Source organism: Hyaena hyaena, unplaced genomic scaffold (genome assembly GCF_003009895.1).
Source record: "Hyaena hyaena isolate Hyena2069 unplaced genomic scaffold, ASM300989v1 scaffold_9, whole genome shotgun sequence".
Taxonomy (NCBI): domain Eukaryota; kingdom Metazoa; phylum Chordata; class Mammalia; order Carnivora; family Hyaenidae; genus Hyaena; species Hyaena hyaena.
In genome coordinates, this window is record NW_024080641.1 from 6,054,164 (window position 1) to 6,069,748 (window position 15,585).

General features: G+C 51.9%; 1 protein-coding gene and 1 long non-coding RNA gene across 2 annotated transcripts; both read left to right on the top strand.

The window, feature by feature from the left end:
- The first annotated feature begins 3,990 nt into the window (after positions 1-3,990).
- Positions 3,991-8,234, top strand: LOC120241353 (carcinoembryonic antigen-related cell adhesion molecule 6-like). Its single transcript, XM_039246415.1, has 4 exons — positions 3,991-4,190; positions 5,006-5,365; positions 7,324-7,602; positions 7,842-8,234. The coding sequence occupies exons 1-4, from the start codon at positions 4,127-4,129 to the stop codon at positions 8,210-8,212; spliced, it is 1,074 nt and encodes a 357-aa protein (XP_039102346.1). The 5' UTR covers positions 3,991-4,126; the 3' UTR covers positions 8,213-8,234.
- Positions 8,235-12,625: 4,391 nt separating this feature from the next.
- On the top strand, positions 12,626-15,136 carry LOC120241478. Its single transcript, XR_005530891.1, has 5 exons — positions 12,626-12,708; positions 13,694-13,746; positions 14,039-14,070; positions 14,508-14,549; positions 14,808-15,136. It is a non-coding gene; the product is annotated as an uncharacterized LOC120241478 (long non-coding RNA).
- Positions 15,137-15,585: the final 449 nt, after the last annotated feature.

A 15,585-nucleotide genomic window follows, 5' to 3' on the forward strand; every position in this document is an offset into this window, starting at 1 on the left:
GAGACACAGAATCTGAAGCAGGCTCCAGGCTCAGAGCTGTCAGCACAGACCCCTACCAGGGGTTCAAGCTCAGGAGCCAGCTGAGGTCGGACACTTAACGAACTGAGCCAACCACGTGCCCCCTATCCCTTTTTGTTTATACTTTCAACATGTGGAGTTTCTTATATGTCATCTATAACACAAGAAAGTTCCAAAAAATTATATCTACATATATGAAATATTACTGAATATATACATTAAAAACTCTCCAGAACTTCCACATTTTCCTCATGGTCCACCAGAGGGCGGAAGAGATGGTCCACAGCCTAGAGACTTGGGGGGGTAGGGGTCACGCTGCTGATCTGCCTTGGCACCCACAACCCAGAAGGGTCTGACCCCCCCAGCCTCACTCCATCACAGTCCTCCTCACTCTCCAGGCTCCCCACACTGAACTCCGTCAACACTCCAGCCCGCAAGGTGTCTGCCTGCTGAGACTGGTCCCTCTGTAGGCAGCTCGTCCCTCCACACCCCTGTCCTTGGAGGCACGAAGGCCCCTCCAACTTCCAATCTCAGTCAAAAGATCACTATGTCAGGAGTGTTTCATGTGACCCCCAAGACGAGCTGAGACCCCTTTACATGCTCCTGTCACACCAGACACTTTCCCTTCACGGCTCTTGTCTTCTTTCTATTATATTTTATTTTAAATCTTACTTAAAAATAATTTTTAATGTTTATTCTTTATGAGAGAGAGAAAGACAGAACATGAGCAGGGGCAGAGAGAGAGGGAGACAGTTTCCAAAATAGGCCCCAGACTGTGAGAATTAGCACAGACCCTGACACAGGGCTCAAAACCATGAACTTTTTTTTTTAAATATTTTTATTTATTTCTAGGAGAGAGAGAGAGAGAGAGAGAGACAGCGTGAGCAGGGGACGGTCAGAGAGAGAGGGAGTCACAGACTCTGAAACAGGCTCCAGGCTCTGAGCTGGCAGTCAGCACAGAGCCCGACGCGGGGGTTGAACCCACGAACCGTGAGATCATGACCTAAGCGAAAGCCGGGCGCTTAACCGAGTAAGCCACCCAGGCGCCCCTCAAACCCATGAACTTTTTGATCAAGACTTGAGTTAAAGTTGAACACTCAGCTGACCAGGGCGCCCCTCCCCCTTTTTTCAGAGAGAAAGAGAAAAGCAGGGACACAGAGAAAGAGAGAAATCATGCATGCTCCACTCCCATTGGGCAGGCAACGAGAGTCTCAGTCTCACAGCAGAGAGATCATGACCTGAACCAAAATCAAGAGGCAGACACTAACCAACTGAGAAATGCAGGGCACCCCACCTTCTTTCCCAATTTAAGGGAGTCTCAAAACCATCATTTTCTCTGAGTGCTTCTGGCCCTGTTGCAAAGGAGACCCCAGGAGTCCAGGATCCGTGTCTGTCCTGTTCTCTGTGGAGTTCCCAGGACCCAGCCCAGGGCCTGACACGTCACAGAGGCCCAGGAAAAACTCGTTATGTGCAGGAGGGAGACCACACGATGGAAGCATGTCACCCATGTCATGCCTGGGGTCGGAGCCTCTTCCCTGTAGACCCAGAGGCACTGGCATCAGCGTGGGAGCAGCGTGGGAGAGGCCAGCAAGTGCCCCAGGCTCTTGCTTTAAGGCTATTGGGCCTTTATCCCTCCCAGATTCAGGAGGGAGGACAGGGGCCTCCAACAGTGAGGGCTTGGACACCCATTCATTCCCAGAAAGCTGACACACACCCCCCTTCTCTACCTTGTGAACAACCTGTCCCCAGAGGGCTGACCGGGCAGCCTGTGTGCTTCCTCTTCTCTCAGAGATCTGACCTGGCACCAATTCTGGATACGACCCCAGGTGGAGTTAACACCACGGGAGTTCAGAGCACAACCCTGACCTTGTGAGAAATCAGGAATGACTCCTCATCCTGAGGGCCCCTGGGATGTGGGGATGGACACCTGCTGTGGCTCCCTGAAGATTTTCAGTGGCCCAAGGAGTTCTGGGGAATGAGGGGAACTTCCTGTGCAGGATGGGACAGGACAACCCAGGGTCTACATTTGTTTCCATCTCAGAGAGGCTGAGCATCTCCTCTCCTCTAACAGGAAGCCCTGAGATCCCTCAGCTGAGTCCCCAGGTGGGGTCCCTGGGGAGGCCCAGAGCAAAGGCAGGGACACGGAAGACATGGATGTAGTCCCCGCCTTGCTGTGATGAGGAAACAGGGCATTATGGTGTCCATCTGTCACACACACCCCTCCAGGCCATTTCCTCTTGCAAATTCTCAAGAGACCTCGACTAGGTCGTTCCTTACATCTTGAGGACAGAGAGCTCCTCCTGGGGACCGCATCCCTCTGGGTCGACAATTCTCCTGACTCAGGATCAGGAACCTTCTGGACACTGCCTGTCCTCTCCCTGGGCTCACCCTGCCCTGGAATGGAGTCAGGCAGCCTAGGACCCACAGGGACTCAGACCCAGGCTGTCCAGGGGTCAGGCCCTCACATCCTTTGGAACCTGGTCAGCATCCCTGGTGCAGCCCCAGCAGCACCTCCAGGGGGCGACATAGGGACATGCAGGCAACACACAGGGACTTCAAATGGGAAGCTGGCTTCGTTTGGCCAATGAGGGAGAGGAGCCTGATTTCCATCCCTTTCTCCAACAGACCCTTCTGAGTCCTCCCACGTGGCTGTTCTGTCCTGTCTGCTCCTTCTAGGGACCTTGGAGCACCCTGATCTGTCAGGGGTCCCTGTGCAGCCCTCACTCCTCGCCTGGCACCACCATGGGGGAGGCAGGGTGACCACAGGAAAGTCCCCCAGCCAGACGACACGGCTGCCCAGCACGCTCAGGAGCGCACGGTCAGCCTCTCGGCCACAGTGCAGCCAGCAGACTCGTAGAGGGAGGGTCTCCCTACAACCTTCCCTCCAGGATCAGGGAACCTCCAGCCACCCGACCTCCCACCACCTCTTCTCTTCCCAGGACACACAGGAAACCCCCTTCACACCCTGAACCTGAGCACCTGAGACACTTACTCCTGGGTCTCTGTCCCTGGAAGCAGAGGCGGGGCTGGTGACACCCAGGGATGGAGACTGGGTCCCTCACCAGTCATCACCCGGCTTGGCCCCTTCCCACCCTCAGAGTCACCTCTGTGACCTTGCCGCCAGGGGTAAATCCAGCCTCCCCAGAGCACTTGAGAACACTGGGGAGCCGGTGCCCTGCTGGCCTTCTCTGTTACAGACGGAGAGAAGCCCCTGGGTTTGGCGACCCGGGGGCTCTGTGCATGGGGCTGACAGACTCAAGGCCAGGACACAGCAGAGGCCAAGTCGGAGTAGGGACGAGGCTCGCCCTCTAAGGGAACCGGGTCCCCATCAGCCTCGCTATTCAGAGTGTGCTCCCCGCCCAGGACAACCAGCATCAGCTGAGAGCTTGTTAGAGGCCGATCTCAGGTCCACACCACACCTGCTGGGTCAGAATCTGCGTTTTACAGGATCCGCTGACCCCCTGTGGGTACAGGAGGGAGAGGTGGCCCCACCCCCACATCGTGGGGTCTCAGCCTGGCTGGCCATCTGCTGAAGCAGCATGTCTAGGGGTCACCTGGGCATTCCGAACGCTTAGAAAGTTCCACAGGTGATCCCGATGCCCAGTGGGGGTAACGTCCCTGTGACAAGAGCCTGACGTAGCCCCCCAGCCTCCTGCTCTGAAGAGAAGAGCCACGTGGGGAGGAGAGAGGGCAGCAGGGAGTGCTGACTGTGCACCTTGACCCTGAGCGTGGGGAGCGCCCGGGACTCCAGTGCCACAGGCTGGTGCTTGTCCACACGAGGGCGCAGCGCTCGCATGTGGTGGGAAATCCCCCTGAAGCGGGAGAGGCCTCAGCAGCTCCCAGGGAAGCGGAAGGTGGAGGAAATGAAAGGGGAAGAACAGACCCGAGGGCAGGAGTGAGGAAAGGAGAGGGGAGGGTAGAGGAGGGGGGGACCTGGCAAGACCCCGCCCCGGCCCACATGACCTGGCCAGGAGCTCCTGCCCACAGAGGCAATCAAGCCCAGAGGGAGGAAGGACAGTGGAGGCAACTGGTCAGGACAGCAGTGCCCCTGAGCATTTCTGCAGCAGACGCTCTCCTCTCAGGAGGGACAGAGCAGGCAGCAGGCACCATGGAGCCCCCCTCGGCCCCTCCCCGAGGAAGGCGTGTCCCCTGGCAGAAGCTCCTGCTGGCAGGTGAGAGGGACGGAGGGGAGGGGGGAAGAGAGAGAGACTGGCTGGAGCCTCCCCAGAGGACAGGACGCTGAGAGGGGACATGGGAACAGACAGGGCAGGACAGCAGATTCCCGGCTCAGCAACAGGAAAATCTCATGATCTGGAAGTGGTGAGCGAAGTGCTGCTTCCCAAGTTACTCATCTCTGAGGACTGAAGGTTGCAAACCGAGGTTAGCAACCAGGGACCCCAAACGCTGCCCCTCCCAGCAGCCCGAGACACAGACAGATGACCGCTGGGACACGGAGGGCCCTGGGAACACTCACGCATCCATCCACAGGGATTTGCAGCCCGCTCCACCACTGGGGCACAACCCAGGTCAGAGTCCCTGCCCTCCCTGAGCGCACTTCTCTGGGGAGGAAGACAGACAGGCAAAGACATGAAATGGGAGGTCAGGTGTGGAGCAGCCACGAAGGGAACAGAGCAGAGAAAGGTCAGAATGAGAAGACAGAGGGTCCTTGGAGAAGACAGTGTGAGCAGGCCTCTCCCGAGGACCCCCTGAGTGTGAGCAGGTTTTTGAGGGCATGAGGGAGTGAGCCCACAGACATCTGAGGAAGAGTATTAGACACAGAGAAAATTACAAGTTCAGAAGTGCCAAAGTAATGGTAGTTGTGCTGCTGACCTTGACCAGTAGGAGACACACAGACACACAAAGACACGTGCAAACTCACACCTGCCCCTAAAGCTGAGGGATTAGGAGCTGCTCAGTCTCAGGGCCCCATCTTTCCATCCCAATCATAGGTCAATTATTCAGCCATGTCTTCTCCCTTCTCTCCTAGTCTCACTCTTAACCTTCTGGAACCCTCCCACCACAGCCCAAGTCACTATTGAATCGGTGCCGCCCAATGTTGCCAAAGGGAAGGATGTTCTTCTGCGTGTCCACAATCTGCCTGGGAATCTTCTAGGCTTTGGCTGGTTCAGAGGGGAAACTATAGACATCAGTAGAGAAATTGTATCATATGCAGCAGACTCACAAGCAGTCACCCCAGGAGCTGCGCACAGCGGCAGAGAGACATTATATCACAATGGATCCCTGCTGCTCCAGAACAACACCCTGGAGGACACAGGATACTACACCCTACAGTACATACACAGAAATGTCCAAATTGAAAAAGTAACTGGACAGCTCCGTGTATTCTGTGAGTAATTCCTCTCCCCTCTGGTGTCGGGTGGGGTGAATTCTACTTCACACACAGCATTCACAGGCCTGGACTGTGCCTCCCTCCCCCTCTGCACTGTGTCCCGTGTGGGGTTTTGGCATTTAGTGCAGGATACACACCGTGGACACAGTCGTCCTAAGATTGGATTCCTTTCCTGGAATGCAGACCCTACAGCCATCTGAGACAAACCATGCAGGATTCTGTCAAGGTCAAGCCTGAGGGACCCCTGGGATCCTCACTGCAGTTCAGCCCAGAAAGCCCCTGCCCAGACCACTGCCTTGGGGCTCCTGACTCTAGTCACCTGGGGACTCTGTGCCAGGGTGGGGTTAGGGCTCCTGGGCAGGGCTGACTGGGAGCAGCAATTTCCCAGCTTCCCGAGTCCTGAGCCTCTGAGCTGGTCACCAGCCTGTGCTCAGTCTCAAGATCAACATCTGGGGAGAGACAAGGGCAGCACAGACATATAAAGTCCCCAGTCCATTAGCCAGCCATCCTGGGAGACTTAGGGGACGCCGGAGGAAGGTCAGCAGCCCCGGGAGAAACAGAGCAGAGAGGAGCTCTCGTTGCCTCTTCCTCCACGAAGAATCAGGCCCAGGGAGTCTTGTTTGGGGAGGTAAGAGTCACAGAGGCCATCTGACTGGCCAGGTGCTGTATAGCAGTTTAGGGCCAGGTATTTAAGTGTGTGTAAAGGTTAATTTACAGGCATGGCAAGTAGAGATCATTTACCATTATTCCTATTAGGGGGACACTGAAGCAGGGGGGGAAGATACAGTCACTGGCTCAGGGTCACACAGACTGTTGAGCGGCTGGGCAGCACAGCCCCCGTCCTCTCCCCCATCCAAGGGAAGGATGCTGGTTGGGCACTGAGAGCAAATAGGGGCTCATTCCGTGTTTACTCTACAACTGAATGACCTGCATCCGTGCGATGTGAGTCAGCAGTGCCCCCGCTGCCCCCCAGGTGGCCGACCTTCACCTACCTGGGCTGGACCTGAAATCACTGATTGTTTCCTGGTGTGTTGGAGTCACTCCCACTGGGGTGGACTCGCCTTCTCCTCCGACTCTGCACTGGAAACCAGCACAGGGTCCACGTATAACAAACTCACTTGCTTTTGTTTAGGACAATGGAGTGAGGGGCGCCTGGGTGCATCGGTTGTTTGAGCATCCAGCTTCGGCTCATGATCTGTTATCAAGCCCCACACTGGGCTCCCTGCTGTTCGGGCAGAGCCAGCTTTGGATCCCCTGTCCTCGCTCCCTCTATGCCCCTCCCACCCCTCTCAAAAATAAATGAATTAATTCTCCTGCTTCTAGTGACCCTGAGGAAGGCGTGAATAGGGTAGGTGCCTCCCTGCTGGAGGAGGACAGGGTCCTGTGTGGTCAGACCTCCTAGGATCCTGCACCAGGACGCCTTTTTGAAGGAATGATGGTCATTCATTCACTCACCACCCCTCCTTCCTGCTCATTTCCTGAATCTTTGCTTCGTCTATAGACTCTGCTCTGCCATGTAGGGGCTGCTGCCTCATGGAGTCATTATCAATCCTCCTTCAGGTCCTGGGCCCGAGTACTGAGCTGACCTCTGGGCTTGCTCTGGTGTCCCTGGGGGACATGTCTGCTCATATCCCCATCCCATCAGGTCCGTGAAGAACCAGGAGAGGTGCCGTGTTGGGGATGGGGGCTGTCTCTGCCCCATATCTTCCACGACAAAATGCTGCCCTGTAATTGACATTAGAGAAAGTCTGTGCTTTCAGGCTCACCGAGAGCAGAGGGCTTTTCCTTCTGCGAGCCCTCAGATTCTCTTGCGTTTGTCTTGAGATACACAGATCTGCTTTATTCTTAGGGACTTGAGTTGGCAGAGAGATGAGAGAAGCCAGCCCTGATTATAGATGCCTTTGGAGGAATCACAGGTACCACACAAGGCAATGTTCTCTCTGTTGTCTACACAGCGGAGTCACCCAAACCCAGCATCACAAGCAACAAGTTGGACCCTGTGGAGAATGTGGATTCTGTAGTATTAACGTGTGAACCTAAGACTGAGAACACAAGCTACCTGTGGTCAGTAAACAGTAAGAGCCTCCTGAAGAGCACCAGGCTGGAACTGTCCCTGGACAACAGGACCCTCACTTTACATGGTGTCACAAGGAATGACATAGGACCCTATGTGTGTGAAACTCGGAACCCAGTCAGTGCCGGTCATAGTGACCCGTTTACCCTGAATGTTCTCTGTGAGTAACTTGTATTCTTACCTGGCCCGGGCTCTCCACCCAAATCCGCACTGCCAGAGGCCTGGCCACATCTGTCCTTCTGGGGTCTGAGTACATGACTCTCACCTAGACACCCAGGCTGGTCATGGCTTCTGACCCAACTCAGATGGAACTGTGGCCCCAATACACACCCAGCTCTTCCCCTTCCCTCAATTACATCTTGGATTATATCATGTATGGCTTTGTTCTGTTTATTCCAGATGGTCCGGACACCCCCACCATTTTCCCCTCAGACTCCTATTACCATCCAAGGGCAAACCTCAGTCTCACCTGCTACTCAGCCTCTAACCCACCTGCACAGTATTCTTGGCTCATCAGTGGGAAGTTCCAGCCATCCACACAGGAGCTCTTTATCCCCAGCATCACTGTGAATCATAGTGGATCCTATACCTGCCTCGTCTATAACCCTGGCACTCACCTCGGGAAGTCCACAGTCAAGATTATCACAGTGTCTGGTAAGTGGATCCCTGGAGCATCTGCACTGAGCACTGTGGTGGAGGTCTGCCTGGTTTTTAGAAAAGAGCTTAAAAGAGATATTTTACATTTGCTTGTGACACTGACCTGTCCCTGAACTCTCCCATCACATGTCTGCAGATGCTCCCTCCCCTCGCTCTCTGAGTTCTCACGTCAGATCTTGAGATCTGAGATCTGAGATCCCACAGTCCAGGCTGCCATGTGGGGAGGCGAATCTGTCAGCTCCAGAACGCCCCACACATATAAGGGGACTTTGGAGCTGGGGAAGAAAGAAGAGTCCTCAGGGTCAAGTTGCTTTTGATTGTTGTTGAATTGCAGAAGAGATTTATATACTCTGGATATTAATCTCTTACCAGATATGATTTGCAAGTGTTTTCTTCCAATCCATGGGTTGTCATCACTTCGTTGTTGTTGTTGTTGTTGTTAAGGAACTTTAGTTGACACTCGATGTAACATTAGTTTCAGGTACACAACATACGGATTAGACACCTCTATATCTTATGCAATGCCCATCACAGTGTAACTACCATTGATCACCATGCAATGCTATTAAAATACCATTGAATAGACACACCTGGCTGATTCAGTACTTAGAGCATGTGACTTGATCTCGAGGTTGTGAGTTTGAGCCCCACGTTTGTTGTAGAACTTAATTAATCTTAACAAAATCTTTAAAATTAATAAAATAATAAATTAAAATGCCATCGACTGTATCTCTATGCTGTATATTTCATTCCTGAGTCCTGTTCATTCCTTAACTGCTACCATCACTTTCTTGATTGTGCCTTTTGGTGCACAGAAGTTTTATATTTCAATGCAATCCAATTCATCTATTTTTTCTTTTGTTGTCTTTGCTTTGGGTGTCATATCTAAAAATCATTGGGAAATCCAGTTTCAGTAAGCTTTTGCTTTATGTGATCTTCTAAGACTTCTACAATTTTGACTCTTATGTTTAGATATTTGATCTATTTTAAGTTAGTTTTTGTACATGATGTAAGGTGAGGGTCCAACATCATTCATTTGCATGGGTATCCAGTGTTTCAAAGACCATTTATTGAATAGCATTTTTTTCTCCATCGAATGGTCATGACAACCTTATTGAAAATCGTTGGACCATATATATCAGGGTTTGTTTCTGAGATGCCTTTTGTATCCCATTGGTCTCTATCACAATCCATATACCAGGCCCAATTTATTTTGATTACTGTAGCTTTGTAGTCAAGAAGTAGGAGTCCTCCACTTTTGTTCTTTTTCAAAATAATTTTGGCTATTCGAGGCCCCAGAGACTTCAGGTGAATTTTTGGAGATTTCTATTTATGCAAAATATTCTTAAGGGAATAATGATAGGGGGACACCTGATTGGCTCAGTCAGTGGAGCATGCTACTCTTGATCTTGGGGCTGTATGTCCAAGCCCCACAATGGGTACAGAGATTTTTGAAAATAAAATCTTAAAAGAATTTGATAGGATTCCATTGAATCTCTGGGCCTCTTTGGGTAGAATTGTCATCTTAACAATATTAAGTCTCATCATCCATGAACATGGGATATCTTTCCCTTCATTTGTGTCTTCTGTAATTTCTTTCAGCAATATTTTACAGTTTCCCATGTATAGTCTATTGCCTCATTAGCTCATTCCTATGTATTTAATTCTTTTTAATGTTATTGTAAAGGAAGCTGTTTTCTTGATTTCAGGTGGGGGGGAGGTATTTAATTTTTAGTGTATAGCAGCACAAGTGATTTTTGCATGTTGATTTTGTATCCTGCAAACCTGCTGCACAGAATTTGAAATTATTGAAATATGACATTGTTGATTAGTTCAACAGTTTTTGTGGTATCTTTAGAGTTTTGTACATATAATTTCAATAATCTACAAACAGACTAATTGTACTTATTACTTTCCAATTTGATTGCATTCTATTCTTTTTGTCCTAATTATTTTGGCTTGGACTCCTGTACTCTGTTGAACATGGGTGGTGAAAGTGTCAGGTTTATGTTCTACTGGATCTTAGAGGAAACACTTTCCGTGTTTCACCATTGGGTATGATGCTAGCTGTGCATGTTTCATTAAAGCCTTTATTATGCTGCCATCGTTTCCTCCTATTTATAAGGGCACCAGTATTGTGTACACAATAACCATGCCTCTAAGGACATTTTTCACAATCCACAGATGTAAAAGTCTTCTTCAGACTGAGAAATCCTGTATATTGAAAACCCTTCAATTCCTAAGGTGATGAAGACTGGGTGGGCTGCTCTCACTTCCCAATAAATTATAATAGTGTAAATGCCTTCCCTACTTTATATAAAGCTGCCCTGGACACAGAGACAGGGGGCCGCATGCCTTCCTCCCCAACATACACAGTAAGGTATATAAGGAGTGAGGCATGATCTGTTAAAGTCACAAAAGTTCAAGGAAAGAATCTCAAAGGAGTCTATGGGGAAAATTCCACGTGATGATGAGGATGCTGGACACATGGGCTAAGAGTGTGTGGTGCTCATACCACAGAGATGTCCAGGCAGACCATACAGATGACAGAGGGCCAGGGGAGCACCTGAGGGTTGGAGGGGGAGGTACAGCCCCTCCTTATAGATAGACACCTGAACAAAGACACTCATCCTTCTGCAGACTTCAGGGCCATCCTCTGGGGCACCTTTACGGAGCTCAGTGGGACCCTCAGAGTGGCCAAGATCTCAGAGGGAAGAGCACAGCCCCAGGATACCTCTTATTGTCACCTCCTCTTTTCTCTGCAGAGCCAGTGTCGCAGCCCTCTGTCCATGTCAGCAGGGAAACAGTCATAGAATATGTGGACTCTGTGGTCCTGACCTGCTCCACAAATGACAAGGGAGTCTCCATGTGGTGGTTCTTCAATGGCTAGAGTCTCCATCTCATGGAGAGGATGAAGCTGTCCCAGGACAACAGCACCCTCACCATAGACCCTGTCAGGAGGGAGGATGCTGGGACTTATCAGTGTGAGGTCTCCAACCCAGTCAATTCCAGCAAAAGTGATCCCATCAGGCTGACTGTGAGCTGTGAGTGACCCTCAACCTACCTCTTCCCCTTGCTCCCTGAATATATCACCGGCAGGAGGTAGAAATAGGATACAGGCCTGGAGGAGGTGGGAGCCTCCTTCACCGCCTCTAGAGCAATGTGAATAATATTTCTGGAATTAAGCTAATCTTGTTAACATCTTGGTTCTGCTTTATGCCAGCTGTGGGGCCTCAGAGAAGACACTTGCCTCCAGAACCTCAGTGTCCTCATCTGTAAAACTGAAAAGAGCTGGATCTTAGGGCTGTTCTGAGGGTTGTCACTATGAGCTTAATGAGACTTTAAATCCTGAGACAGCTACCTGAGCAGATTCCAGGCAAAATCATTTTAGCAGCTATTGTTCTCGTGTTATTAACATTGTTGTTATTTGCCGTAATGTCACATGGATCTGGGATTAAGTGTTGTTTTATCACTATCCAGTTCTGTGTCCTTCACGACTTTCCCAAAGTCCTTGACATGCTCAGATGCTGATATTGCACAGTGGAGATGACCCCCTCTAGGGCAGGGAAGCAGCAGGTGAGATCAATGGGAAGTGTTTCCCATGTGCCTGGCCCAGAGCTACCGCGAAAGCAGTCAGCTGATGTTATTCTCACTAAGCAGTGTTGAGTGGACAGGTAGGAGACTCCCTCTAAGACCATCGATAGTGATGGAAAGGAAAAAATGGGGGAAGATGCATAATGTGAAAGGAAGAGAGAGAGGCCTTAAGAGGACAGGGAACAGGGTGTGGGCGCTGCCACAGTTTGGGGCAGGTGAGGACATGAAGATGAGGGTAAGTCCAAGGTTTCACTCTGTGGAGGAGAAAGGGCACAGCAGGAGACACCTGGGTGGCTCAGCTGGTTAAGCTGACAATTCTTTTTGTTTTTAAGGTTTTTTTCAAAGTTTATTTATTTTTTTTGAGAGAGAGAGAGAGGTGGAGTTAGGTGGAGGCAGATAGAGACGAAGAAAGAATCGTATGCAAGGTCTGCACTGTCAGCACAGAGCCCAATATGGGGCCATAACGCATGAACCATAAGATCATGGCCTGAGCCAAAGACAGACACTTTACCAACTGAGCCACCCAGGGTCCCAAGCATCCAAGTCTTGATCTCAGATCAGGTCATTATTTCATGGTTTGTGGGTTCAAGCCCCTGGTTGGGATGCATTGATAGCGGAGAGTCTGGAATTCTGTCTCCCATATGCATACCCCTATCCTTTTTGCTCTCTCTCTCTTTCTCTCTCTCAAATAAAAAAAATTAACAAAGAAGAAGAAGAAGAACAACAACAACAACAACTAGAAATGATGCAGCAGCCAAGGGGGTGGGGACGCTGTGGGGAAAACACACAACACCCAGACCTCAACAGCCTTTCCTTCCTCCCTAACCAGGCCCTTCCCCCCAGCCCCTCATGGTTTCCTCAGCTATTCCTCCACCTTTTTGCTTCTTCTTTCAGATGAAGGAAGCACCACAGGCCACACTGTGGGGACCAGTGTTGGCATTGCAATTGGGGTCCTGGTTGGTGTGGCACTGGTGGCTGTCCTGGGGTATCTCTTACTCCGCATGAGGATGGGAAGGTACAATGGCATTTCCCACATACTGATGCTGTTGTGTGCCCCCCCCCGCCCCCGACTTGGACCCCATCAGCAAGGAGACCCTGTCCTGACCCAGGATTCTGAGCTGGCTTTCCTGGGCCTCCCAACTGCTCCCTAGATTTCTCTTCTCATTGCACTTGGCTTCTTCCTTACCAGCTGCTGCCTGGGGCCCTTCCTCCACATCTTCCTCTGTGATAAATTCAGGACAAGCAGAGAACAGCCCCTCAGGGTTGTCCTGGTTCACTTGGTAAACCTATAGCAGTGCTCAGTACTGAGTGCTCAGTGACCCATAGCTCCCATGCTTTGTGAGTCCACAAGCCCTGGGAGGGGGATCTGTAGCCTTGGGATCCGAGGATGGTCCTCCTGGCCAAGGTCATGCAAGGGAGAGTGGATGATCCTGACAGGCCGGGTGGGGTCAACCCCCAAAGTGGCACATGTGGGAACCACAGGGCCTGATGTGTGTGACCACACACCCTGGGCACACAGCGGGTAGAGGTCCTGGGTGATGCCTCTTGTCCTGGCAGATGGAGATAGAGGGTAAGCCGATGTCATTTTTCAGCATCTCTTGTCCTGAGAGGCCGCTGGTTTGGCCACAGCAGAGGCACCACATTCAGGGATCTGACATACCCGGGCTCCCCAAGTGTCCTACACACGCAGCTGGCTGCCTTGACACTTCCACTCACTCATACCCTCATGTATGATTCCTTTCCTGGGTCTTTGATCCCTGTTCAGCATACTTTCCCTAGATGTCTGTCAGTCTGCCCGGCTTCCCCTCTGGTCCGAGGACAGATGTGCTCCAAAGGCCTTTCTTTATCCCTCTCTGGGGCCCTTCTTCTCCTAAGTAGCACTGGTGGAGACACGTGGTCTCTAGCCCTGCTGGGAATGAGGACCCTCCTTGTCCCCTGTTCTGACACCAAAGCTGTGACCTCTCCCTGCTCACTTCACAAGTAAGCCTGATCTTTCCTAGGACCGGTTGCCTACGTACTCACAAAGAGATCGGGAACCCAGCCTCCACCCCTGGTGAGTATCCCTTCAGTCCAGGCAGCCCAGGGAGCCCCTAGTCCTGCCACTCAATGTCCACTCCTGCCAGTCACTCCCAGAGGCCGCTGACCGTTTCTCTGAGGCTTCAGAACAGGGGACTCCAACTGGCAGTACTCCCTGACCTAAGGAATCTAGGTCACGGGTGAGCACCTCACTGCCCAGCACCAGTGGGTCTCTCCTTGGGAGGTGCCCCTTCTTTCCTGGTTTTCTGAGAGCTGATGACCCAGAACCTTCTGGGAGTGTGGGTGCTAACTCCTGTCTCTGTTCCCAGGCCATGGACAAGCCAGCAGCTCCACATCCCCGGTAAGCCCACCAACTACCCACTCCTTAAACTGGGGTCTAAGCTCTGGGAAAACAAAGTAGGGAAAATAACAGTTCAGAAGCAAAGCACAAAACCTGCTGCCACCAGAGTAACCAGGACAAGGCAAGCACCGCTCTAGCCAGGATGGCCATGGGACCATCTTCAGGGGCAGGACCACCCCCCACCCTGTCCTGAGACATCACTGACTCCAGATGACCCAAGGGGAACCCTGGAGTCTGGCCAGGGGCAGAGCACCGGGAGCATCAGCCAGGGGTCCTGGGCTAAGAAGAGTGGGGCAGGGAGTTCAGGAGAGACGGCTCTGGGACTGGAGTGTGGGTCAACAGGCTGGGAGAAGGCTGCTCAAGAAGCAGAAGGGGTCACCCCTGCAGAGAATGACTCTCCCTCTGCCCGCTGACACCCGTTCTCTCCCCCTGTTCAGAACTCCCGACCCAGCACGACTACAGCCGTTCCCATCTACCAGGTGAGTGTGAGCCATGAATATTCTGGTCACCCAGTCCCAAGGGAGCTGAGGATAAGCCCCCAGCCCTCTCCTGCCTGTGCTTTGGGGTTCAGGAAACAGCAGAGCAGAAGGGGACAGGGGCTGGTGGGAGGAAGGAGGGGCCCAGGGCAGAAACTGCCACCCAGCAAGGCTCCCAGAGAGGTGGGTGTAGGACCTGAAAGTCACCCAAACATGTTCTGAGAAACTCTTGGGGTTCAGAGGCCTCTTCTTCTTTTACAGGAATTACAACATACTGACAGGAACATTTACTGCCAGATCAACCACAAACCACAAGTGTCTTCTTAGTTTCCCCTAGGAGCTACTCCTCCAGGGGCCCTCCTGAGACCCCAGGCCCTAGGTGGGGTCAGGTGCCCCAGCCTGAGCCACAGAATCAACTCTAAGTCCAGAGGATATTCAACAACATTGGCCCAGGTACAGGCCTTCCTGTTTTCTGGAAACCCTGACAGACTGCCCTGAACCCTGAATGGGCCAGGCCAAAGGCCCCCATGTCCCAGGAAATGGGGGTTCCCAGGGAAAATATCCCAGCCCCTGACTCACCAAGGGCTACATGAAAGGATATGAATAAAGAGGACTCTTCCCCCTCCTTTGCCCTTTTTTGGTGAAAGGTGATTTCTCTGAGCAGAATTTCACCTGAAACTCTGGGGCACTTGTCTCTTGGTCCCCCAGGGAAATGTTGCCTCTGAGTTAACCAAGCCCCCACCTTAGTCCCCTGAGACAGAGGACAGGGTGAGGGGTATGGACACGCTGGGACCATGCTAAATAGAAAAGATCACCAGAGCTGTGGCCAAAGCATGACAGCACTCAGCTGTCCTCACCCAGCTCAGGGACCAAGGCTAGAGACACCCCCAGTTTTTGTCAATGTGCACTAAGTGCTCAGGAGCACAACCCATGGGCCCTCTGATGACCACACAAGGATGAGCTAGGAAGGAGCAGCCATGGGAAGGCATGCATCCTGGGCAAGGCCCCTCCACAGCCTTTTGGTGTCTTGAGCCCTTTG